Source organism: Micropterus salmoides, unplaced genomic scaffold, assembly GCF_014851395.1.
Source record: "Micropterus salmoides isolate LMB-PRFRI ecotype aquatic unplaced genomic scaffold, ASM1485139v1 Ms_hic_scaffold_6, whole genome shotgun sequence".
Taxonomy (NCBI): Eukaryota; Metazoa; Chordata; class Actinopteri; order Centrarchiformes; family Centrarchidae; genus Micropterus; species Micropterus salmoides.
The window spans coordinates 31,605,419-31,630,007 of NW_024044348.1; the positions used below are offsets into that span (position 1 = coordinate 31,605,419).

The following is a 24,589-nucleotide window of genomic DNA, read 5'->3' on the forward strand; positions in this document are numbered from 1 at the left end:
GCCTCTCCTTATTAGCCTGCGTGTGTCAGTAACTCTGTCTACCCAAGCCATCTTTTGAGTTGCCAGAGAAGCTGACTGCAGTAACCAACCAGATCTGGAGGACCTGGGCCCAGTGCTCTACAGGATTTAAAAGTCTGTGGTTTAAGCATGGCTCACTTCTCTTCCCTGCCAGCGTCTGCACCCTTTTGCTTTTCTTGTCCTTCAGTATGACTTTTATCCACAACAACTTAATCACCGTATACAGCAGGAATGGGTTATTAGAAAGGGAGGGAATTAACAAATGTACAGACACCGGCAAAATGTACTGCTTTGAATAATTTTCAAGTCACTTATCTCAACACACAGTTTATTTGTACTGTTTTTATTGCATGAATTGTAATAGCTGCAGAGAAACACCGTTTCAGATGAGGACAGTTGGGTTTGAAGCCTTCCTGCAGTGAAGACAAAGTGAACATTTAGATGGCACGGCTAATTTTATTCACCATCTACCACCAGACCGGCACTTATATACTGCATTTAAACTGAGGGATTGGGGGGGGGGGGGGGGGGGGGGGACGACCATGCTTTACGCTTTTCAACAAAAATTATAATTAGTGCTCAGTTTTTTCAAACATGCTCAGCGGTGAGCATGGCATCCTGTAGCTGCAGTAGTCATTGTAGAGTAATGATATATAATGTAAGGTGTTTTTTATTGCTGGCTCCTTTTTTCTTTTACTGTGGGTGATCAAAGTCACATTTGGGACTGAGATAATAAGGGGCTTGTGGTGTGTGTGCGCTTTGGTGTGGTACTCCAGCAAGCACTCAGCTCAACAGGTTTTCTATGGGCAGCCGATCATTCAGTTGAAATTTCAGGATGTTATACCCCCCCTCCCCCGGCCCCAGAGATATACCATCCAAATGCAGTATACAAGCCCAAACTCCGTGGATTCAGACTTGGAGCGATGTCTCCATCTACAGGTTAGTTGTTGCAATGGCAGCGTGGGGTTGACATTGAAGTGTGTCGCTATGATAGTTTATCAAATGAAATAAAAATCAGCTCCCTTTTAAACTAAGTAGACCAGCACATATTAAAACAAAGTTCTCAGCGAGAACTTGTAAAATGGTCTCCCATACTTTCCAAAATAACTTGGTCGCTCAACTGTCACTGAAAAAACAAAAAAACAACCCATGAAATAATAAAGGTGGTATTTTACTGTACCTGAATATACCTGTTCCCACCCCACCTCCCCGCAACTTCTCCTATTTCACATATAGGACTCAAATATATGGACTCTAATGTTAATAATACATTTATCCATACTATGTTCATATAATTAATAAAAAATAAATACATTTAACAAATACAAATGATTTTGCAGTGGGTAGAGAACAGATCATCACCCACAGTTTGTATTGTTAACACATTTCTTTTCAAGTGTAGGATTTCTCAATAAAACCATTATCAGCCCTCATTAATTTAAATCTGTAGTCTTAAAGCCTCTACACTGGTGTGACTGTGCTATTGAGCTGTGTAAGAGACCAGGCGCCATCCAGTCATCTGTAGAGCTGTATATGAGGCTAGGCTCACTACAGGCTAAATGTTAACACACACTCACAGAGAGCAACCAGGAGTAAAAGTAGATGCTGATGATTTATGTTGGCAATGGGACCCAAACCAGCCCTCGGCTTTGGCCAAAAAGCTGCGGGCACAAGATGTGCATGTTTACATATCTTCAACCGGTATATCTTGTAAAAAGGTAATATGAAACATTTTCTTCTGACTTGTATTTTTTTTAAACCTTTTTTTTTTTGCTTCTGCGTTTTTTTGTACAAATCTTTGTGTAACCTGTTTTTAAACATAACAAAACAGATTAAACCAACAGAAAAATCAACCAACAGAAAAATCTCATGCATAACTTATGTCCCACTCTTACTGATTGCATTTGTAAGTTACCATCTTAAAAAAAATCTGTGTAGGTGTTTGTTGTTCAACATAACATTTTTGTTTTTGTACATTTTAGGCTATTTGCTTTTTTCTTCTTTTTTTTGATAACATTTTTCATCCTATTTTCCAGCCAGCAGCAGTTCCAGGTATTGCTCCAGAGTAGATCCCAGACACCCGACCTGTCTTTTCCTGTACAGCAGGAGGCGCAAGAGACATGTTGTGTAGGTGCTGGCTGTGGGAAGGAAAACCCCTCCATAAAAGATGTTGGGAAGCAAATGCACTTTTTATCCTTTGTGATTTCAAGTTCAGGTCCGAGAAATTAAACCCCATTTCCTATAAGAATTCTTTTTTTGTTCTTTTTTTTTCTCCCCTGCTAGAAACCGTTGCTCGTCACCCCGAAAAGCTTGATAGAGAGACATATACCGTAGATGTTTTAATACTTCTAACAACCTCCCAAGGCTGGAGTCTGGCAGCAGAAGTGGGGCCGGACAGTCAGTCAGTTGCAGACAAGGACGGGGGTAGGAGGGGTTTGGGTGGGGGTGGGGGTGGGGGGCAGGCGAGGTCACCCCTATCTGCAGAGGTCTTCTTGTGTAGAGTCTCGCACATTTTTCCTCTTCTTGCTGTTGCCCTGGTGGTGTGGCTTGTTGTTCTGGTGACTTTTGGTGCTGGAGGAGGAGCTCTGTTGCCCGTGGTGGCCGCTCTTAAGCTGAGAATGAGATATCCTGGCCTGGGGACAAGAACAGGGTCCAGGATTTCCCGTGGTTATTCAATAAAATATACTGAAGGCTGGTAATATGTAATATATCAAGATGTTTAATTTTATAGCTCTTTATCAAACATGTGTCATAATACCACAAAATGTGTTGCACCCATCAGAAATGAACTATTTTGTTGTGTTATGTGATGTGTTCAGAGATATGCATTTAACAGTACAGTTTATTTTTTAATCCTGTGGTGCATAATGGGTTTGTAATGTATAAGGTAGAGCTGAGCATACCTTTCCTCCCTTGTTGCTTCCAGATGGAGTGCTGGTAGTGTGGCTTTGTGTGCGGTGATTACCGACAACAGCAGTCTTTTCTCTGTGAGCGCTGGGGCCCTGGCCAGGCTGCTGCTTGGCTGTTTTACACGGCGTGCCATCAGAGTCCTGGGGAAAACAAACAAAAAGGATGAGTAAATAGCATGTCCACAACAATAACATTTACTCATGCTACAGATGAATGCTATAATACAATGTTTGAAGGCTCTGTGGTTGCAACACTGACCGCATCGCTGGAGCTGGCGGTTGAAGCCGTGGAAGAAGGTGACAGCGGAGAGGAGGAGGGAGAGGAGCGAAGTGAAGGGGATGGAGAGGAGGAGTTAGAGGAGGCTTTGCTGTGGGGAGCCGACGGTAGAACTACAACATCGTCGTCATCTGGAACGTTGTTGTTGCACTCATCGAGCTGCTGGGACTCAAACAGTGTGACATCATTTCCTACAGACACAAAGAGGGACAAACACAAAAGTCAACTCAGTCCAAAGTTAAGCTCACAGAAACTGGACACTGTAGTTACAACCCGGTCAGATTCAAGTGAACAGCACCTGCGGATCTTTAACCCTCCCCTTTGACCTCTCATCTAGATTTGGATAAAATTTTAGTGTCAGAAGGACATCAAGAAATAATTAATGAATTAAAAATAGTTGGAGAGAATTAAGAGTTTGAACTTACTGTTGAGTGGCAGATCATTCTGAGACGGGCTCCCCCAGTTCTTTCGGATCCATTCCCTGTATTCATCCACTTCCTGCGTTATCCGGATTATTCTGCCAAGTATGCTACGACACGAAACAGAAGCTTTTACACCAGTGTTTATACAGCAGTCTCAAAGCAAATGTTACTACTACCTTTTACTTTGAGTATAATGAAACAAAGCCTACCATGAGAAAAACAACTTAAATACTCTAAACTGGCTATGAGAGATGACGTGATCCATCCACCACTGATCCAAAACACATGATATTCAACAGAAATTGGTCAGCATCCGGCCCATCAAAGAAACATGATAGATATCTTTAATTAGCTCCTTACCTCTCTGTCTCGTTATTGGGATAGTACTTGGCGATGGGTGACACGGCGTGGCTGAGCACCACATAGGCGTAGTCAAAGGCCTGCTTAACCTGCATTGCACCGTACGAACTCCGGCCAACATCATTGTCTGTTGGACACAAAACAGATGGTCACTAGAACCTGACAACGTGCCAATACATGACATTTCAATACCTGGAAACGGAATTCAAATGTTGGACAAACCCTTAATAATCCTTTATCCTCTGTGTTCACCGTTCCTACCTGGCTGCAGTGGGTCCTCAATGTAGAGCATGGAGGGCCTGTAACCATCCATCATGTTCTTCTGAACCTCGTCTTTGGCAACGTAGCAACCTCCATCTTTTATTCTGATGCCCGTTTTCAGGTAGTTGAAGTGGCGACCGTAGAGTTCAAAGAATTCAATGAGAAGAACACCGATGTTGATGTTGGGACTGCACACATCCTCCCTGTAGTGAAGCTGGAAAACACATGGGTAGATGTTAGACTTATTGCAGATGGTTAAATGAGTTTAACAGGTCATTGCCGAGACTTTTAGATGCTAAGATAGATGCATGACAGTCTTTACATTGTTTACGCTGAATACTGCAGGGAGGGCTGTCTCTGACTGTTTTTTATCCAGAATTGTGTACCTGTACGTTTACAATTTGTGTGTTCATTAATCACCGTTGTAACAAATACCTTAATAATAAAAACTACATAACCATAAGGGCCCAAAGTCTGTTGTAGTTTAAGATCAAGTTGATAAAAACATTAAGAGGTCTTGTTAATGAGCACATGTATCTGACCTGCAGGAAGCTGACAGCCATGAGAAAGAGACTGTAGGAGCCAATTCCACCGGTGAAAACCTCATTGAGGTCCCTCTGCAGTAGGAACTGCTTCAGCACCAGGACCAGGTAAGGCAGCACAGGGTATTTCTACAGGACCAAAAACAGACACAGCAAGGACATTGTAAGAAATGGATGTTGATGCCTTCAGCACCCTCCAGAGGAAAACAGCAATTTAAGAAGTCTAAAGTTAAAGGATTTTTTGTTGGATTATCCTACTGATCACTAATATATATATAGAAGGTCCACTTGAAACGTTCAAAACTTGACATATTATAAAACGAATCATCTTGCTTTTGATGTTAGCAATGCCAGTTCAAGTTGGTTAAGATTTGATTACTCTAAATATGTCACACAAGACATTAAACCTCTATTAAGCAATGCTTTGGAGTCAAATCGCTTTCTGTTTGTTAAAAAGTGCTGTCAAAAGCTGTCTCTATATGCTACTAAGAAACCTGTACAATCTATAACTGCAACTATATTTGTTTTGTTTTTTTATGTTGTAAGAAAGGCACCATTTAGGTGTCAGTATTTCAGGCTTCTTTACAACCTTACAATACTACGATCTGCAGACCCCTGGAGAACAGTGTGGGAAAATGTTTCTACCTCTGCAACAATGTTCAAACAATGTGTACACTTCAAACATCTATTAAATCATGAAATGTATGCATTCCAAGGATACATGAAAAACACAAGAAAGCAGGAAAGACATTTTGTGAACGTTTCAAAAATCTCAAGTTGCACAAGTGTTGCCAGCTGTACCTCTTTGTAGTCCTTGATGAGCCGAGCAGCTTCAACGCCACTCTTCACATTGAAGCTGATGTCCACTTTGACCTCAGTGAAGGAGTCAGTCAGTTTGATGATGGGAACCTGGGAATATACATGACACAGGTGGTGATACTGAATAAAGATAGTCAGATAGAAACTCCTGACACTGTGCTGCAAGACGCTTAAATAAACCTGCATCCATAACTGCACTTCAAGTCTACTGTAAGCATGAAAACACAACACAAGTTTACCCACCTAATCCTTAATTTAACTCCTTGAGCAAGTGCGAAACTGCTCTTTAAAATGGCCAATTAAAGTTAAAGAAAGCTTTATTCAATCCCTTTAAGTACTGAAATAAAATAATTTCAAATAGTAATGAATAAATTGATTTTTGCACGGTTTAAAATAACACAACTCACTAATAAAAGGTCACGAGTGGTTTAAAAAAAGTCAGTTCCATGACACTACAGTACCAATAACGTGCCTGTCATATAACCTTAATTTGGATGAAATGTACTCCTTGTTACATGCTCCCACTGAAAGACTTGAGGCGTACCCTAGTGCTGATGCACTTTGGCATTTCTCTTGATGTGCATGTCTGTGCATGCCTGAATACAAAGCATGTACATAAACCAGTAGTCAGCAGGGTTCCTACAATAAATTACATACATAGTGGTTTTACAACAGAATCAAATTTGGCAACACAATGCACACGTCCAAGTGAGTGCAGTCTTACCGTGGCTTTGTCCAAAACTTTAATGGTGTTCTCATCTGCAATGTTCCTCTTCCGGAGAGCCTCTTCCAGCGTCCAGAGCGGGAGCGTCTCCCACTTCCCAAAAACGACGAGGTCAATGTCACTGATGGAGAAGAGTGACATGACAGGTAACGTATAGGTATTTAATATACAGGAGAAGCTCATGCAACAGCACAAGGGCCACGGAAAGGAGCATTTCACTACAGTAACGTTATGTTACACCTTGTCCAGTGTAAACACGTACCAACAGCTGATGCAGTGACCAGTCTATAACTAGCTGCACATGGCTTTGTGCAAAAAAGGTAGACTTTTGAAATAAGATAGGACAATCCTCCTCTTGCAAATGAAAAGTTGAATTCATACAAAATAACATACACCCTTGCTCAATTCAGTACCTACAGGGGTTTTGCTGCTTCAGCTAATGTGGCCAATGTTAATAAACATCAGTTTGTTGACTTTATGACTCCGCTCTACTTGTGCTACTGTTAAATTATGTTTTAAGACTTCAGCAGTCTGTCAATTCCGAGGTTTCTCTGGATTTTAATAGGCATTATACAATGGTGGTTTTCAAAATATGATTCTAAAACCTGATGATGATATCTGCCTCTTTAGGGGAAAATAACACGACACCATCGTTGTTCCTCTTTATCTGAAGTGGAACTAATCCTAAATACAGTAAAAAGGGAACAGCCATTTAAAAAAATAAAAAATCCTCCACAAGGTAGCTTACTGCAAACAGGTGGACTTTGCTTCCCTCTTGTGGATGAGCAATGTGCAACTTCAGACAGAGCTACAGGAAGCCAGCCAATGTGTGTGTATGTGCTATGTTAGCTACGCCGTGTGTTCACTACACTGAGACTGTTACACACAAGCACCCACTACAAACAAGATACACACACAAACACAGTGTAAGTACTTAAATAAAGGCAAATACACTCTTTTGTTTCCAGAATAAGAGAGGCACACAGAAACAGATACGCGCTCACACACCGACATGCCTGCATGCATCCCCATACAGCTTAGTCCCATTAAGTGCTCAGGATGGTGTCAAGAGCCCACTAATCCAGGTGACATGTCTGTGTGTTGAGGGTATTAGTTAAGTGTGTAGGTGGCTGTGTGGCTGGGTGTCTGTCGTAGGCCTCGCTCAGAATAAAGTTTTTAAAAAGATCCAGGAGCAGCAGCGCTAAAAATGACTGAACCACTTGATCCTCAAAACAAAAGCAAATAGTGATTCACTGGCTCGACAAAGCACTTTCTCCGTAACAGAGTCAAGTATTTTTGGTAGGGGGCCAGTTCATAGTCACAGCATGTGTTTTAGGAAACCAAATGGCTCACCTTGTTGGCAGATAAAAACCAGTGCTGAAACTCCCAAACACTTGGACCTGGAGAGATGAGACAGAGTTTCACACATTTATTTATGCACATCCTGCAGAAGAGCACAATATACTGCACCTGAACATTTTTATCATCATGACAGTTGTTTTAACCTTTTAACATCTTCTCTTCTATGCTCTGATAGGTCTTTCTGACACTGTGATGTGGACTGGACTGAGGGCAAACTGCGTAACCAAGCAGGCATCAACGTAGCATACCCTGATTTTCCCACGTTTCACTACTACAAAAACCTGTTTTCCCAGCTGCACAAACATTAAATGCAGCTTAACCTAGCATTGACTTAATGACAAGTCATAACAAACTGCACAGGCGTGGTTACAAAACAAAATCCTATCAGGGGTAAAAGGAAAGAGTGTGTAGTTTGAATATATCCAAACCACTTCAGTTGTATTTGAAGCAAGGGATTAAAGATTAGGAGAGCCTCAATGAAACATGCAAATATGCTAATTAATGTGGATATTGGTTATTGTGGAAACTGGCAGGATGTTTACATACAGAATAGCCTTTTAGCCACTGACCTCTTAACCTGCGTGCTATTCAAGAAACTAAAATATCTTAAACCTTCGGCACACAAATTGGTGTCTGAACAGAAATAGACTTAAGCCTTGACCCTACCTTTACTCCCTTAAACAACCTTCCTACATCCCACATTAAATGTTAGTATAAACTCTGGTTTACAGCTCTGTCACATGTCCAGGGCTAAGCTCATTGAAGAGCCATGTTTGTGAACGAGTGGATAGTAAATCCCGAAGACTTCTGTGAAGGCTCACAAAGGTCAGCTATGTTTTATCTCTTCTCTTCTGGCACTCCCCCGTGTGTCGGCCTACACCACAGAGAGTCTCAGAAACATCTCAACCTGGACTGAAATAGAAAAGCTTTCATGGGCATTTGTTTGGCACAGCTGACCTAGAAAAGCTTCCATATGTACCTGACAAGATCGTGATTCGGCGGGGCAACTGACTGTGGAAACATTTGTGAGTGTCTTGTGGACGTCTATGCATCTAAGCTCATCAATTAAACAAGCATCACACTGAGAGGACTAAGTTGCCCTTGCTCACAGTGGAAAAAATAAATAAAAGTGGGCACACTTTGGGACAGCATTATGCTCCTGAATTTAGGAACTGCTACGCTCAGAGCAGACTCACTATGAAGTACACTGTTCTATCAGCAAGATCAAAGTCAGTGGGTGCAAGAATGCCTGAGGTGGCTCTGATTATACGAGCCAAACGGAGTACTATGCAGCAGGGAGATAACAGAAAACTCACATACAGGCTGGCTCATATACAAACTGTGGTAACAAAGTGTTGTGAATTACAGAGACCACTGTGTCCCAGGTAGCCTGGTCACAGTACTCAACCAGTGCAACAAACATGGTGTTCAATGTTTATAACTGACCAACTATTTTCACTATTCAACAAATTACTGTGTTTCTGCCAAAACAAAATAACCTTAGTGACGCTAAGTAGCTTCCATATTACAGCTAAGGCTGGGCAATAAGACAATAATGATAATCATCGCGATATTATTTTCCTGTTCAAATGTTCAATAAATGTTTGATTTAATTCATTTGAATCACAAACGAATTAGCACTTTCTTTTCTATTAAGATATTTATTTTGTTGAGGAAAACAGACGGAAAAAAAGAGTTTCCTTAATTTTACTCAAGCATACTTATTTTTTTTTTCATAGTTGTTTTGACTCTTCTACCTCAGATTTGTGAAGTAATCCATTGTTCGGTAAGTGTTTGTCATGTTCTGACCATAAAGAATAGTTTAATTTTAAATTTTTGGGCAGTATCGCCCATGATAAATAATCATAATTCTCACACTCTACTATCTACACCAAACCCCAAAACATTACATTACATTTATTCATTTAGCGGACACTTTTTTCTTTCTTCCAAAGCGACTTACAATAGCTACATATGTCGCTACAGAGGTCGCAAGCCTCTGGTGCAACCAGGGGTTAAGCGTCTTGCTCAGTGACACATTGGTGGATGTGTCACAGTAGGAATTGAACCCGGTCTCCCACACCAAAGGCATGTGTTTTATCCATTGCGCCATCACCACCCCTAAACAAAACAAATGAAGCAGAGTTTTGGTGTTGGGGGCGTTATGTACCTCAGCACTGGGCCACAGGTCGTGGATGACACCCTTTATTCTGTCCACCACCTCCATTCTCATCTTCTCTTCTTCCTTCCGTGGGGAGATGTATTTATAGAAGTCGTTGACCTCCTCGTGTAACCTGCACAGCACACAGCACACAGCACAGATTAGTGCAATTGATATTGTTTACTACAACAGATCTAGGGCTGAATGATTAATAATTTTCAAATCAAAATTGCAATTTGAAAGAACGCGATTAGCTAATCGTGAAGACAGCGATTAAAATGTAGGTTAATTATCCAGCGCATCTGACCATGTCATGCAGTTACAAATTCATGCTGTTGTCAACGTTACAACGCCAACGTTACATATCCACATTGGAGCGTTTTGCCCATCTGATTTGGGTAACCTGTTCAGATTTTGCTTATTTGTTCAGTTGTCCTTGATTTTTGTTCTTCTACTATAGTTAAGTAGGCTACGTAGTTAAATTGTTTGGGTTTTTTTGTCTGTTTTAAATGTGTTAACTGTTAATGTGCGATTGGGAGTCTACAAAGGGTGTTTTATTTTGAAAATCTACAAGATTCTCTATGCTGTTCTGTGTCTGACCTCCTGCCTGGTTCATCTGCTCTGTGCTGCTTGACGTGGCTTCTGTCAGAAATAGACTAGCAGTGAATATTGAACTTTAGCAAAACTTCAAAAACATTAAAAATAAAATTTGCTAATCGAATCGTATTAGCAATATCTGGCAGAAAAAACGCATTTAGATTTTTTCCTAGTCGTTCAGCCCTAAACATATCACAAAAGTAAGTTAGTTTTAACAATTCAGGACTACTGACACTGAGGCACATCCCACATCAGACAGAGAGAAACACGACCAGGGGTGCTCTCATTCTCTTGGCCCAATCTGTGCACTATACTAGCACTATGCTAGCAGAGCAAAAATATACTATGTACAGTGCCAAGGGGGGGGGGGGGGAGCAACAGTCACAGCCAGAGATACAGATGGCAGACACTAAGTCACACTGACAGGACAGAGCTCATAGCCGTTTTCTCTCTATTTACATATTCACACACAAAACTCCAGTTACTGCAAGTAATCAGATTAAGCTGAGAGTTTGTCACACCTGTGAAGGACGTCTGTCATCTCAAACTTTTCTCCTCATCCCGCTGTAATAATTAAAAAATCTATAAATTATATATTTTTGGAAATGGGCGTGTAATATCCACAAATGTTACTGTGACTGAAATATATGTGTCGCCTGTAGAAATACTGATGCTGCAAAATATCAGCTGAAGTTTTCTCCACTGCTGTGGCGTAGGCGTGTCACCTAGCCAAGCAACTGAACACAACAAAGCAGGGTGTTGTCAAAAAAGTCAACTTTCCCGTGGCAACTAAAAGTCTCAAAAATAAAAACAGCAGGCATTGCAAGGGGTTCTCTGAATACTTCCACTATCAGCTTTCCTGTAGCTGTACAAGCAGAATCGTGCCCTTCAGCGGAATCATTAATCATTAATAATAATTATTCCTCCACACAGTTACACAGTATGAACCCATTCTCCCTGATAGAGCTGGAGGTTAATAATTGCTGAAAGCAAAAGGGGTAATTTCAATCAGAAAGACAGTTAAAAATGTTCTTCTTAGGCCCATTATGACTGCAAGGGTTTTATCTTCCCAAAGAGAAGCATCTGCGTTTTTAATATTTTCCCAAAACAATTATTTATTTTTTGGTCAAACGGCAGGGCCAAGCAAAAACAAAAACAGGAACCTATTGTATCTGTTAAAAAAAAAAAACTCAGTAAGGGCAGGCTAAGCAAGGGTATCGCATTTGTCCTTGGAACAGGTCGCTCTGCCCACGTGCGCTGACCTTTTCACTGACCAGTTTTGTCTACATGCGCACAGACGCTGGGACAAATCTCTGTGGGCGGACAAATAAGAACAAAAAACATACAGGCACGCATACACACAAACAGCCATATAGAAGCCTAGATCAGACAAATAATGGGCACATTCACCTTGGCAGAGGACGAGAGAAGAAAAGTGATATTTCTGCTTTTAAAAATAAAATATAGCAACAAAGCAAACAGAAAGCTGGAGAAGAAAAACACTAGCAGACACCAACACTGACTGACAGTTGTTTGGATTACACCCCAAAGAGCGCTGTGTGTGTGTCTACTGTCTGGGTTTTATATAACAAGCACTTTTAACCTGACAACAGGCAAAGTTGACTGAATTTCACCATTATTATTTCTCGGGTCTCACACACTCAGCCTAGCAGAAGCCCAGGATACAGAAGCAGCACTGAAAGGTTGCCCGTCTGCTAAACATGTAGGGAAAATACTTGCCAAATAAAACTTCCCTAGTGAAATGCTATCATAGTGACACCACAGCACAACATTTGACTTAGAAACTCACATAACCGTGATGGATTAGAGGGGACATCTGGCACATAGACCAACCTTGAGAAATAAAAAGAAAAACAACAGTACAGCCCTACTGAAAGATGCAAGTGTGTCTATACTGCAACACTTCAATATGAAATACAAACCACTACATCAAGTCGGAAGGCTCAAGACACCGTGCAGCTGTTTATACTTTACAAAGATATCAAAGTAATCAGCTATCTCAGCTTGTGCTGGAACAAATTATCATTATGGAGACATTATTTTCTTGATTAACATCATTTCAACTAGAAAATGTCACAAAACGGTGAAAAAACAAAAATTCCTAAAGCCAAAGGTGAGGTCACCTGATTCAAAACTATAAAGTTGAGCAGCTTAAATTACTGATATGATATGGATGACAATTTAACAGTGAGAATGAGACTCCTGTAATCAGATCAGATAGAGAGAAGAGGTCTCACTCTGCTGGAGCTGTTGGGACTACAAAAGCAAACTTCTACCTCATTTACAATTAGGGGTGGGAATCGCAGGGTACCTTACGATACGACACGAGACACAATACCGATAATATCACGATACAGCAATTCTGCGATGATTGATTTATCGCTAGACAATTCTGAAATAATGCATCACGAAATCTGTCTATGAATACAAAATGCCCATGAAAAGTTCTCTATTTATTTGCAGGAAAAAAGCAAACTCTGCTGCATACATTTTTCAGTCTGTGAATTAAAACTACAGGACAATCGAGCAGCTATGAAAAATTATTATAAAAAACAATTCTTTATAAAAGGCACATAAAAATGCAAATTCACTGAATATTTTGCTGAAAATACAAATTGCTGTGTACCACCTAAGTCTAATATGTACATCACATTATACTGATAACTGTTCAGCGACACAGCATTGGGCTGCCCTTTCTTCACCTAGTGATAGCTGTGATTTTAGGCCACTGGGAAATTTGGGTTTAGGTTTTGACCCTTTGGTGTTGCTGTAGCTAGTCTGTGTGTAATGCAGAAGTAGCAGAGTAGCAGATCAAGACAGTGAAGTTAGCAGCTCTTTTTTATTTCACACAGAGCTCAGGAAACATACGTACTTTAAGTATTTGCACAGTATGTCACTGAGGGTTTATATTTTTGCGATCGTAATGCTAATGTCTGTTAGCATATCAATGGAGATTCCCATTACACTTTAGCATTGAGCTAACTGTCAAAGCGCTTTTTTTTTTATCTGACGGGCTGGAATATCGATATTGTATTGATTTGTTGGCACAACCCTATTTTCAATCATTGGCAGAGTAAAGAACAGCCTGCAGAGAGAGCACAAACTCACAGTAGACAAGTTTATTTTTAGCCTGCCATCAAGTTAATCATGGAATAAGTATAGGTAATTTTAATCGGCGGTCTGTGTGGGCTAAAAATGAGAAGCTGCTAGCAGAACATTTTGCACATGGATCTTTGCGAATACGAGCAAATCAATAATAAGAAAACTGCCAGACGACCCTGCATCTTGGGTGTGAAATAAATTAAGTGGTTGTGTGTTTAATGCATTGCTAATGTTGTTCTGAAAGTGGCCTAACTCGCTGCTCACAAGTCTGAATGTAGTGAATGTAAATGCAGGGAATTACTGAAAATGCAGATGAATGGAGGGCTGAACAACGTGAAGTAGTATTCACTTTAAACAGCCAGCCTCTATGTTCAGTCTACAACAACACAAGCTCTCCGTATTGTATCAGAACTGTGCTTTATCACTCTTTTTTCCCCTGTCACAGCTGAAATCTTCAGAGAGCTGACCACAAATAAAGAAGTAAAGTGAACTGAATGACATAACTTCTTTTCACTGACTTCCTTTGTTCAGACCAAGACAGAAGGCCACTGGAAAGTTTCTAGTAGCCATGGCTATGTTTATGCTTTGAGTGGTTATCCCAGCATTACATGGGACAGCCTTTTTCCCCCCCTTTCTGATGAATTAAAAGTTTAGTAGTTTCAACAAATACATTTACCAGAATACATAAAGTTCACACAATTTCACAGACATTATTTTTTGTCAGAGCTAGTTTTTGTTTTCATTTGTCAACCACTCTACACTGTATTGACTAATCTCTTTTCCCTGTGTGCACTGAAGACACTCCAACCCCCATCTCACACACACAAGGTTTCATTTAAGGGGAAAAGAAACTCAGCTGCTACAGTGTGCTTTACAAATACGACATTAGTTTTGATTTCATTGTTAAGAGAGCACAGAGAGCCTTAAAAGAAGACATTCTCCTGGAATGATAATCTAACAATCTTTTCAGAGCAAAATAATAACAAAATAAAACATCCTGTGAAACCAATAGGTTTCACTTCACAGCAAACAGGCCACCACTGCTCCCTTATCCTCACAGGACGGGAGCAACCATAGAAGTCACATCTCAAGCCCTACCTTCTTGGATCAAGTTACATCGCAGCCCTGCCCAGGGAGCACACGGACCCTTGGCACTGCTTATCAGATAATCCTACTCGTCTATATCGTAGTAATGTTATGTAATCTTGTGGAACAGGTTTCCTGAGAGCCGAGGCTCCTGTAGGAGAAATAAATGTCCCCTCTCCTCCAAAATACTTCTTCTTGGGATGAAGGGCTGTTATGGTGGATAAAACAAGTGCTAAAATGCTCTTCTGACAGCATAACTGATAAACTGTTTGGTCCATAAAACATCAGAAAACAATGAAAAAGGCTCAAATTGATGTTACTGATGTTTTTGTTTTATCCAATCAACAGTCAAAACGCTAAATATATTAAGTTTACAATAATTTTATGTTAAGACAATGCAGCAAGTCCTCAAATTTGGAAAGCTGGAATTATCAAATGTTTGGCAATTCTGCTTGAAAAAGTTTTTAATAAACCGATTAATTTTGATTAAAGTCAAAGACTAGTCTCTTAATCAACCAGTTGGTGTAGTTCAACACTGATTAATATCTATGGTGTAGGAAATTATTTATAATTAAGCATAGCTGTCACATGTAGGTGTTGTGCATTATCAGGTAGTGTGGCACATGAACTCATAATGCGGTGCAATTCACAATATTGCTGTATGGTCATAGAAAATCCCTTGCTTATTTCTCCTTAGGCATAACCTGCAGCTAAATACAAATGACAATTTCTGAATAAATAAATCCCCTCTGAAATATTGCTTCACCATCAGTTACAGTAAGACCCTGGACATTCCTAGACCCTCCCCGTGAAGGCACCGCCAACAGCTTGCTAAAGAGGCACAATGCGGCTGAAAGGAGGAGGAATGGGAAGGAAAGAGAAAAGTGTGAGACAGCAATAAAGAAAAAAAAAAAAGAGAGGAAAGAGTGAGGGAAAGCTGAGAAAACTAAAGGCGAAGGGCCAGATACAAGCACAAGGTGAAACAGAAAAAAGGACAGAGGGAAAGACAGGATTGGGTGTGGTGCTGAAACGCCTTCATGTGAACAAGAGCCATCTGTTAAGTTGGGTAGGATGAAGGAAAAGAAGGTTTTTGTCGCATCACACTGAGCACTGCTCACTGACTGTTCAGACATTCATATCATACATTTCTTGTAAAAGGGCCTGTAGCAGAGATTCAGAACTGGATACTTACAAACGATGCACTACACTAGATTAGTCGTGATGAAACTTCTGTGACACATGTTGTAGCCATCTTGTCCCAGAAAGAGTCTCAACATAACAACCATATTTTTAAAGGGGCTTGAAATTTTGGGCCTGAACACAGTTTGCAACAATAAAGGGTTGTGTGTGTTACGTGACACTGCTCTGACTAGGTTGACAGGGCTGCCAGGAGGCAAACAAGCTGCATCACACAGCTTTTCAAGAGGAGGACAACCACAAACAGAGGTAGAGGTGTCAATGACTCGCAGATGGCAGATTCATTAATGTTTCATCTGGGGTGCTAAGTGTTGGCCACTGGGACAAAACGGCTCCGGTTACACACAAGCTCAAATGCGGCTACTGGTGATAGCCTTGGCTTGACGCCTGAATGATGGAGTGGTAGGGCAGGGTATCGTGCCCATATCTTGACTTTGATACCGGCTCCTGGGCGATGCTTTTTTCAATACCAATTTTATAAAATCCGTTTTAACAAATGATAATTACATCATACATTATGGTAATTACAATTATTCACTTTAAAGTTGGAAGCTGGGAGCAGCTGGAGAAACTACTCAACCTGGATAACCAGACTCAAATGAAGAAACTGTCCAGTATTTAGGGAATTGTGATTTCCGCAATGCAGAAAACGCAGACAGAATCTGATAATAAAAATCCAATCAACTGTAAAACTGAAGAAGCCAAGTCGGGTCAAGCATGGTAAACATGTAGGATTGTTGCCCACATCAGAGTAGCCTCTGACCCACTTGTTAGGGTGTGTTCACACTGAAAGCGAAGTTAATATTCGCCTTGCTTTACTCGCATGAGTTTGACCACTGGGCATTTTTTGACACACACACACACACACACACACACACACACCGAGATAAGCTAATAAACACATCCCGCGAATACTACAGCTATATGAACTCCAAGTAAACCTTTTGCTGTGATTTAATTGCAATAAACAGATCAAACTGATGCCGAAATAACTACAATATAATGACGATTTGTTTGACAGATGAATTCATGCTTTGTCAGGTCAGCAAGTCAGCAGGACAACTTTTAAAATGTTTGTTTTCTGAATAGAGTTCGGATCAAGCTGGGCTATGCTCTGCTAACCTGTTCATAGTTAAGTACAATGTAAATAAAGTTACAGACACATATTTTCTGAACTCACCAGGTAGTTCAACTTCCTCGCTTTCTTTCTCCAAGTAATGTCCAGTTTTGTCCGGTTTTTATATAAATATGTCCAGCAGAACTCTGGTGCCATCCAACGATGGAAACATGGTTCTGTGCACGGAAGCTAGTTGCCAAGAATCGCGAGTGAAGATAAATCAAGTTGTAATCCCAAAAACTAAAGTAAAAAGCTAATTTAATAAAAGCAGTTAACGCTGAGCTCCTCCCACGAGTAAACAGTGTAGCTGTCAGAGCATAATCCAGACCGACTACGGGTGTTTATTTGTCCAAAAGCTGCAGCGCTGCTGCCCGTACCAGGGCTCAACGTTAAACTTTTTTGTTTGAAACTTACTGGCCCGAAGACAATTTTTACTGGCCCTCCTTCCAAAAGTTATTTATCAGTGTTACAACAAAACCCAAGACTTATCAGTTTTATGTTATCCTGTTAACATGTTTAATCGGTTATTAAATACATCCTGAATATATAAAAACTTAAGTAAAATGTAATCACAGTTAGAATTACAAAAAAATAATAAGGCTAATAAAACAATTTACTTTTAAAACAAAACATACTAAACAGACTCAAACATGACGTGCTCTCTCTCCTGCTGACAGCCATTTAATTAAAGAGAAATGTACACAGAGCAGCGGACACAAGTATCCTCTATCCTAACTGACAGGTCGCCATGGTAGTCCCGGCCAAAACTGAGACCATGAACTCATTATGAAAATTTACTGAGGTAATAATTCAGCTGAGAAGTAGCAACATTTTACCATTATTTCTAATGGAACCGGACTTCTTTTTGCAGCCAGTGGACTCGCCCCCTGCTGGCCGTTTGAGAGAATGCAGGTTTAAGTCCAGTCTGCATGCTTTCACTTTCAGACCCAGAGGTTGCCGCTTGATTGAGATTAGAGAAATAACATTTGACAACCACTTGTCACGTAACTACAGATCTGGATTGGACAGCGGTGCGCACCAAGAGCTGCAAAGCAATTGCAGGATGTTGAGTTTCTAGTGTTTTTTTAAAATACTAATGTTTTTTGCACTGGCCCACTTCGGGCCAGTGAGTTGCTAGTTAAACTGTCCTGACGTTGCTTGTTAGTGGCCCCGGGCCATCGGGCCACCGTTATTGTCAAGCCCTGCCATACACTTCCCCATTCTTTAGCAGCTCTCCCGTCGGCCAGCGGATTGTCATTAGACCGCTCGGCAGGTCCTCTCCAAACAACGCTCCGAAGCCGCCGGCGACGTTTGGACAATCTCAACACTGATAGGCTTTCGCAACATCACGGCAAGCAAATTTCTCGCCCAAGTTGAAAAATTTGAACTCATGCGAACCAGCGAATGTAGAGACAAACGCCTCTTTCGCGCAGCCCGGAGCAAATTCGGGTCTTTGCATTGACTTTGTATGTAATCAAGCAGCCCAAAATGCTGGCTTTGCTTTCAGTGTGAACACACCTTTACAGTGTATTCAAGAAGCATGGAGGCTGTCCTGCAGAAGATCCGTGGGAAGAAATTATCAGTAGCCAAGTAATAACCTATTTAATAGGAGACAATTCACAACATATGTATTACAGTTACAATGTCTAACATTGTTCCAAATTAATTGCATTTGTCCATTATATTTCTTGACGTGAAATAGGTTCAATGTCGCGTGACTCCGCCCCGTCCAGTCCTGCTCAGCTTACCAATACTGTTAATGTGATTTTATAGCAAGACTAACGCAGTTAGGGCCGGTGCGATTCATCGCCACAATCGATTACGGAAATTTCCGAAAATTACAGAGATTTGCACAACGTGATATTATATATCGACATCATAACCATTTTAACCAGTTTTATGTCGAGTACTTAAGTAAAAATACTAAGTAGGAAATTTTAAAACATCATTATTAACAGGATGAATAAAATATTGAATTGTTAATGAGACATGTTTTTGATATTTATTTTATGTTATTGTTATATTAACCAAGTAATTAAAAATAATCTTTAGTATAATCAATAAATTAGTCGTTAGATTAAATCGATAAAAGAATAATCGTTAGGTGCAGCCTTAAAAGCAGAATGAACTATTAACAATTAAGCTACATTAAACAAACTGTCAAAGCCCAGTCGTTCTGTACACGTGGTGAGAAGGTCACAATCTGAACACACGCTCTGGGGAAAAAACATCAGGCTGGAGCATGGGATGGGTCTCCATTGGAAAAGAAGAGGAAAAAAAAGAAAAACACATTCCTCACTACACATGGGAAGGATGAGTTACGGAGAGCTGCCCACACGTGCTGTTCAGAGGGGGCCTGTTTCACCTACAGTCCAACAGACCTGCAGGCAGGCTTCTCTCTCCACAGGCCTACATACTTTTGGCAGAGTGCCAGCCAGTGAGCAGCGAGAAAGGGGAGCGTGACATAGATGTCACAGCCAGTAGAGGCTGGATGAACCATAGTTCTAATAATGGAGCTTTAGTCACAGAGGTGCTATCTGTGTGCTAGTGCTGGGAGTCATAAATCTCTTAAAGACAGCGGCAATAAAACCATGAGCCAGGGCTCATCAGTGAGCGCTTAACCACACATTTCATTAGCCTGCAAGTGATGTTCTGCTTCACCACCCAAAACTGGCCGCCAATACCAGCCTCCACTAATATTAATCAAGTGCAGGTTGCTCTGTCATTACTACCATTTTGGGCCACAGGAGAAAAGTGTTTCACATGAGGTGAGTAAAAAGTGTTTTGCGGTGAAAAGTAGCTGCCTGCTCTCATTGGCTAGATATGGATGTAGAGTCGGCCGACTCTTCCATATATTTGGTCTGCTAGATATCTGGCTGGCGTCTGCTATGTGTCAGTGATGTCTTTGAGTGGTTGACACATAACGACTGGCAGCCACTGACCGATCGCTGATTTACCCCTGATCGCAGCCTGACGGTCGCCGAGCTCGCTGACCGGCAAATCTGGCTAAAAATTGTATAGTGTAAACTAGGCTTTACAGTAGATAATGGTACATTATTTACAATTAGCTACCATTAGTCCTACTCCCATCATATTTTCTTGTGTTTCTGGCATTTTCTCACAATACGAATCTCACAAAATGTGTGTGCTGGGACTAGAACAGAAGTATTAATTCTATATAACATGCTAGCTACCTTGACTTTACCAAAGAAGCAGTGTATGAAACTGCATTAGCTACACCTTTATGGTGATCCCTTTGAAGATCAAGACAGTGTTTCAGTGTCCAACTATATCAGTAACTTCCTGAAAGTGACAATCTGACATTAACTCCTACTTCATGAGTGGACAGCTGTGTGGAGGTCAAAAGGGAATCAGGGTTCAGGCAATCTTTAAAAATCGGACACTTTATATGAGAACGTTTTGCTCCATGGATAAACTATAAAACACTTTGTACATGATGACCTGCTACTACATATAACAGCGGATCCATCTAGTAAATCCACCCATGACTCTGAATCCATCCTCTCACAATGCCTCTCTGTTATAAAATGACTGGAACTTTGGAACATTGCATCTTGCCTACACAATAAAATCCCACCGCACCAGATCAGAACGCTGTTCAGCAGGACAGAAATGGGCCACAGCTCTGCCAAGCTACACTGACTTCCTGTGCCCATATAAAGAATCTAAATGACCATTCTGCAAGAGCAGAAAATGAGGTGGAAACACTCCCTTAGAACTCCCAGTCTGATTGGACAGATACCGAGGGGCTCGGGTTTCTCTCTGAGAGGGTTGGCTTTGTTTTGTGGAAGTGAGGCCGTGTGGAGCATGTAAACACAGATCCTTTTCCATCATGAGGCGGGCTGCTTGGTTGGACCTCCTCGGTTCCAGATAAACTGGAGGAGCGTAAAACACAAATAAGCACATGCCTCTGCCTCTCTGGCCAACCCCCATGGCCAAATATAGTGTACAGACCGTCCCGTGGAAAAATGCATTTGAACATACTCCCACAGTCACCCTGTTTGCTACTTGTTCACTTCAAACGCAACACTGATTCCCAGGTTTACCTCTGCCCGCTTCACAAACCCCTCAAATTGACAAACCTAATCGTTTTCCCAGCACCCAAATGCATGACACTAAAAATAAAAACACCACATGGCTCAATGCTACCACCGTGATGGCAAGGCATACTGCAGTAAATGACTAAAAGTATCCTCCATTTGGCTGATGGCAGACGCTATATCCTTTGTGCTATTACCAACCGTGGAACACGATGTTTATCACTCTTCTATACATCCCACATTGTGGCATTGTGAATTGCCAGAGCCTGGTTAGACAGAGACCACTCAGTCGTGTTGAGTGTGATCAAGGCTCTGAGGTTCATGTTCTGGTATTAGCAGAGTTAATCACTAAAGAATGTCCTTGTGCAAACACAGAGCTTCCATATTACTATAAATGAGGATCAGCCAAAGACTGAGCTCCACACTCTGCTTGTCTACACATGTTTAACAGAAAGGGGTGGGGAAGTGGGCAAATCTCTGCACGTAAAAGGTCTTTAAAACAGGAGCCCCACCCTCTGAAATATTTCTCCCCAGTTAACCTATCTTTAAAAAAAACTGGCGAGGAAGTACCCTGGTGTTGTTATAAGTTAATAAATGTCTTGTGCGTTTACTATACTGTGTGATTTGATACTGTTGCCAAATGTTAAAAGACTAGCTCTCTCAACAGTTTGTAGTTTGCTTGAAAAAAATGGCAGCTGTGGCTGATCACAACTACAGGTCTTCACGAAGGACCTAACTACAAGCACTTTACAGCTGATTTTAATACATATCAGTTCATGAATGTTGAATGATCCCAAAGACTGAGTTAGCTAGAAGAATCACTCTGTCCCGTCATTAATGCATGTTGGTTAGCCAACACGGTTAAAGCTCTCCGCACGCAATCTCTTCTGCAGGTTTGTGTGCACCGTCTGCAACAATTATTGACTCCAAAACTGATGTACGCTGTGGTCACAGTAAGTACACAGAAAGAAAAACAAACAAGAGTGCCTGCTGTTTTTCGCAGTTGTACAGCATGTGTGTCGTTTTCTCCTAGCTTCCTTGTTCTTATCGTCTTTATACCGTTAGCTATTTGATTTATGTATTTATTTGACAGGGGCATTGCACAAGATAACCGTAGTCCCCGGGGAGAAAACTGAATAACATCTCTTGTTTATAGGTGTTTTGAATGGAGGCGGTTTGTGATTTGATTGAAGGTACCACTGATCAACAAGCCAGTCATAAAAAGGAAGGCATGTGCAGTCTGCATGGCCGCATAGTTTTAAATTTCGAGAGACATGACAACAACGCTGTAATTGCGGAGGTTTGTGGGTGCATATGTATGTTTGTGGAGCCTGGCATGAGAACACGCAACGGGCCTGAGACTCCCCCCCCCCCAACAACACTCCAGGTTCGCCAGCCTGGTTAAGACTTGGTTATCATCCCACAATATTTGTTTGCCTGCTATTAATCAGCAGTGTCATGACTTCATGCATTTTTATTATCTGAGCTGAGCGTTTACAATGCACAGCTTCCTGCTTGTACATTTTTTTTTTTACTTTAAAAAGGCTTTAGGTCATAGCGAAGTTGCTGACTTTTGCTCACAACACTGTGTTCAAAAGCAGTGCGACACAGCTGTGATTTCCTCTGAACCACTGCCAAATATCTGTGGGCTTAGGGAGGCTGGAGGAGGAAGAATGAAGTGGCACACATCTCATAAAAGTGTCACTGCTGTTTGGGGAAGCACCCTGTTAAGTCCTCCATGTTTTCTCTTGGCTCTCTCCATTAAAACAAGCTGTTGTTGACAGACCAGTTTACTAAAATACAAACCTTACCTACTAGTAGTGTACTGTGTCCATGATCTTTGTAACCCTTTAATGAACACCACAATGTAGGCATGCCCGGAATAAAATGGCCTGGTGCGGTCCTGTTCTCTGTTTCTACAGTAATACCCAAATGCATGATCTGTTTCAGTGCAAAGGTCAAGTGTGCGGATTCCTCCACTTTTCAAAAACCAGCAGCAACAAAAACAAAATGAATAAACTTCCTGGATGATTAAAGATCTGCTTCAACTTGTGTTTGTTCATGTATTTTTCCAAAAGGTTACCTAGAATACAATGTGCCTGATGCATAATTTCTTATAATCCACTATATGTTCTTCTAAACTGAAATAAAATAGTCACTCTACTTGTTTTAGGCAAATACTTTTCATTTGATGTAATGAATACCTGAATGAATAAACCTGCTGTGTAAAATGTCATGCTTTGTCATCTGCGTGCTCATTAGTGCATAGACTCACTTTCGTTTCATGGTAATGCATGTTTGTGTTAGATACACGAAGTTATCCAACTGTTGAGCCTATGGGTGGGGATGAAAAGGTGGGTGGGGTCAGACTGACAACCTCAGTCCTCTCCCTGCTCGTCAGCCCAGTGTAAAATTGTTTGATATGTGTGAAATAACTATAACTTAACTCCTAGTTCACACAGGCTCGCTCTGAGGGCAAGACAGCAGATCCAATGAACTTTATTAAACGCTCTCTTACCCTATAATTCCTTCTGAGTAGTTCCTGACTTTCCATGGTGTGCCCGTATAACCATCGTAGTCCCCTGTGTTGGAGCCGCTGTTCAAGAGGCTGAAATTGAATCCAAAAGTGCTAGCTTTGTTGTCTCTTTTCCTTTTGTTGGGGTGTCCGTCCGTCAGCCCCCTCCAAAGCACAGCGACCCCGCTGCCCTGCTGCTGCTGCTGCTGCTGTCCCACTCCGCCGACACCGCCCCTGCCAGCGGCTCGGTTGTTGTGGTTGCTATTGGTTTCCAGCGGTATAAAGTCCCGCTGTTCCGACATTTCTCCGTTCCCCCTTGACGTCGACATCCCCACAGTCCTGGCTTCACCGCTACCGGTGTTTGAGTCAAGTGCCCCGTTTCTGCTTGTCAGGACGGCTCCAGACGCCCCGATGACGGTAGCTTTCAGGCTCGCGATGCTGACAGCGGTGTAGCTGTTATTGACGTGCAAGTACCCGAGCCCTTGTGTCGTCTCCCAAATCTGCATCCACAGGTTGTTAGCGGGTCCACGTTGTTCTGGTTGAAACCAGGCGATTCTCGGATCCATCAAACGGCACTGTAGGCAGACCGCTTCCCCCGCCCCCCCACCAGCACCGAGCACTGCTCAGCTCGTGTGCAGCTAGCCAGGTCGCTAGCTAACGTTAGCTAGCCTGCAATAGCCTCGTTATAGCAGCCGCTAGCTGAGGTTCTCCGTTACTCCTACAATCCGATAAAAACACGTCCCTTACTGGCGACGATACACACAGCTGTCAACCAAAGTCATCCGCGGGAAATAAGACAGCAGTGCGAGTCAAGTGTTAAAAATGGTAGCTAAAGCCAAAGTTGAGGTTGAAGACAGGAGAAACGTGCAGCTGCTGCCTGTCGAAGTGTCTCTCTGACCCTCCTGATCGTGGGTCCCTCAATGGCGGCGAGTACTGTAATAATGCGCATGCGCGAGCAAAAGGGGGCGGGGATACAGCTCTTGCGCAACAGACGACTGTTTCATGTTACATAACAGCATCTGATTTATTATCAAAGTC

At 41.6% G+C, this 24,589-nt stretch overlaps 1 protein-coding gene across 1 annotated transcript; it reads right to left on the reverse strand.

The window, feature by feature from the left end:
• Positions 1-329: 329 nt before the first annotated feature.
• On the reverse strand, positions 330-24,117 carry tent4b (terminal nucleotidyltransferase 4B). Its single transcript, XM_038701128.1, has 12 exons — positions 23,555-24,117; positions 9,865-9,988; positions 7,686-7,732; positions 6,333-6,453; positions 5,591-5,698; positions 4,790-4,918; positions 4,248-4,461; positions 3,987-4,113; positions 3,630-3,733; positions 3,187-3,395; positions 2,922-3,068; positions 330-2,651 (listed from the first exon to the last, which is right to left on the reverse strand). The coding sequence occupies exons 1-12, from the start codon at positions 24,115-24,117 to the stop codon at positions 2,493-2,495; spliced, it is 2,052 nt and encodes a 683-aa protein (XP_038557056.1). The 3' UTR covers positions 330-2,492.
• Positions 24,118-24,589: the final 472 nt, after the last annotated feature.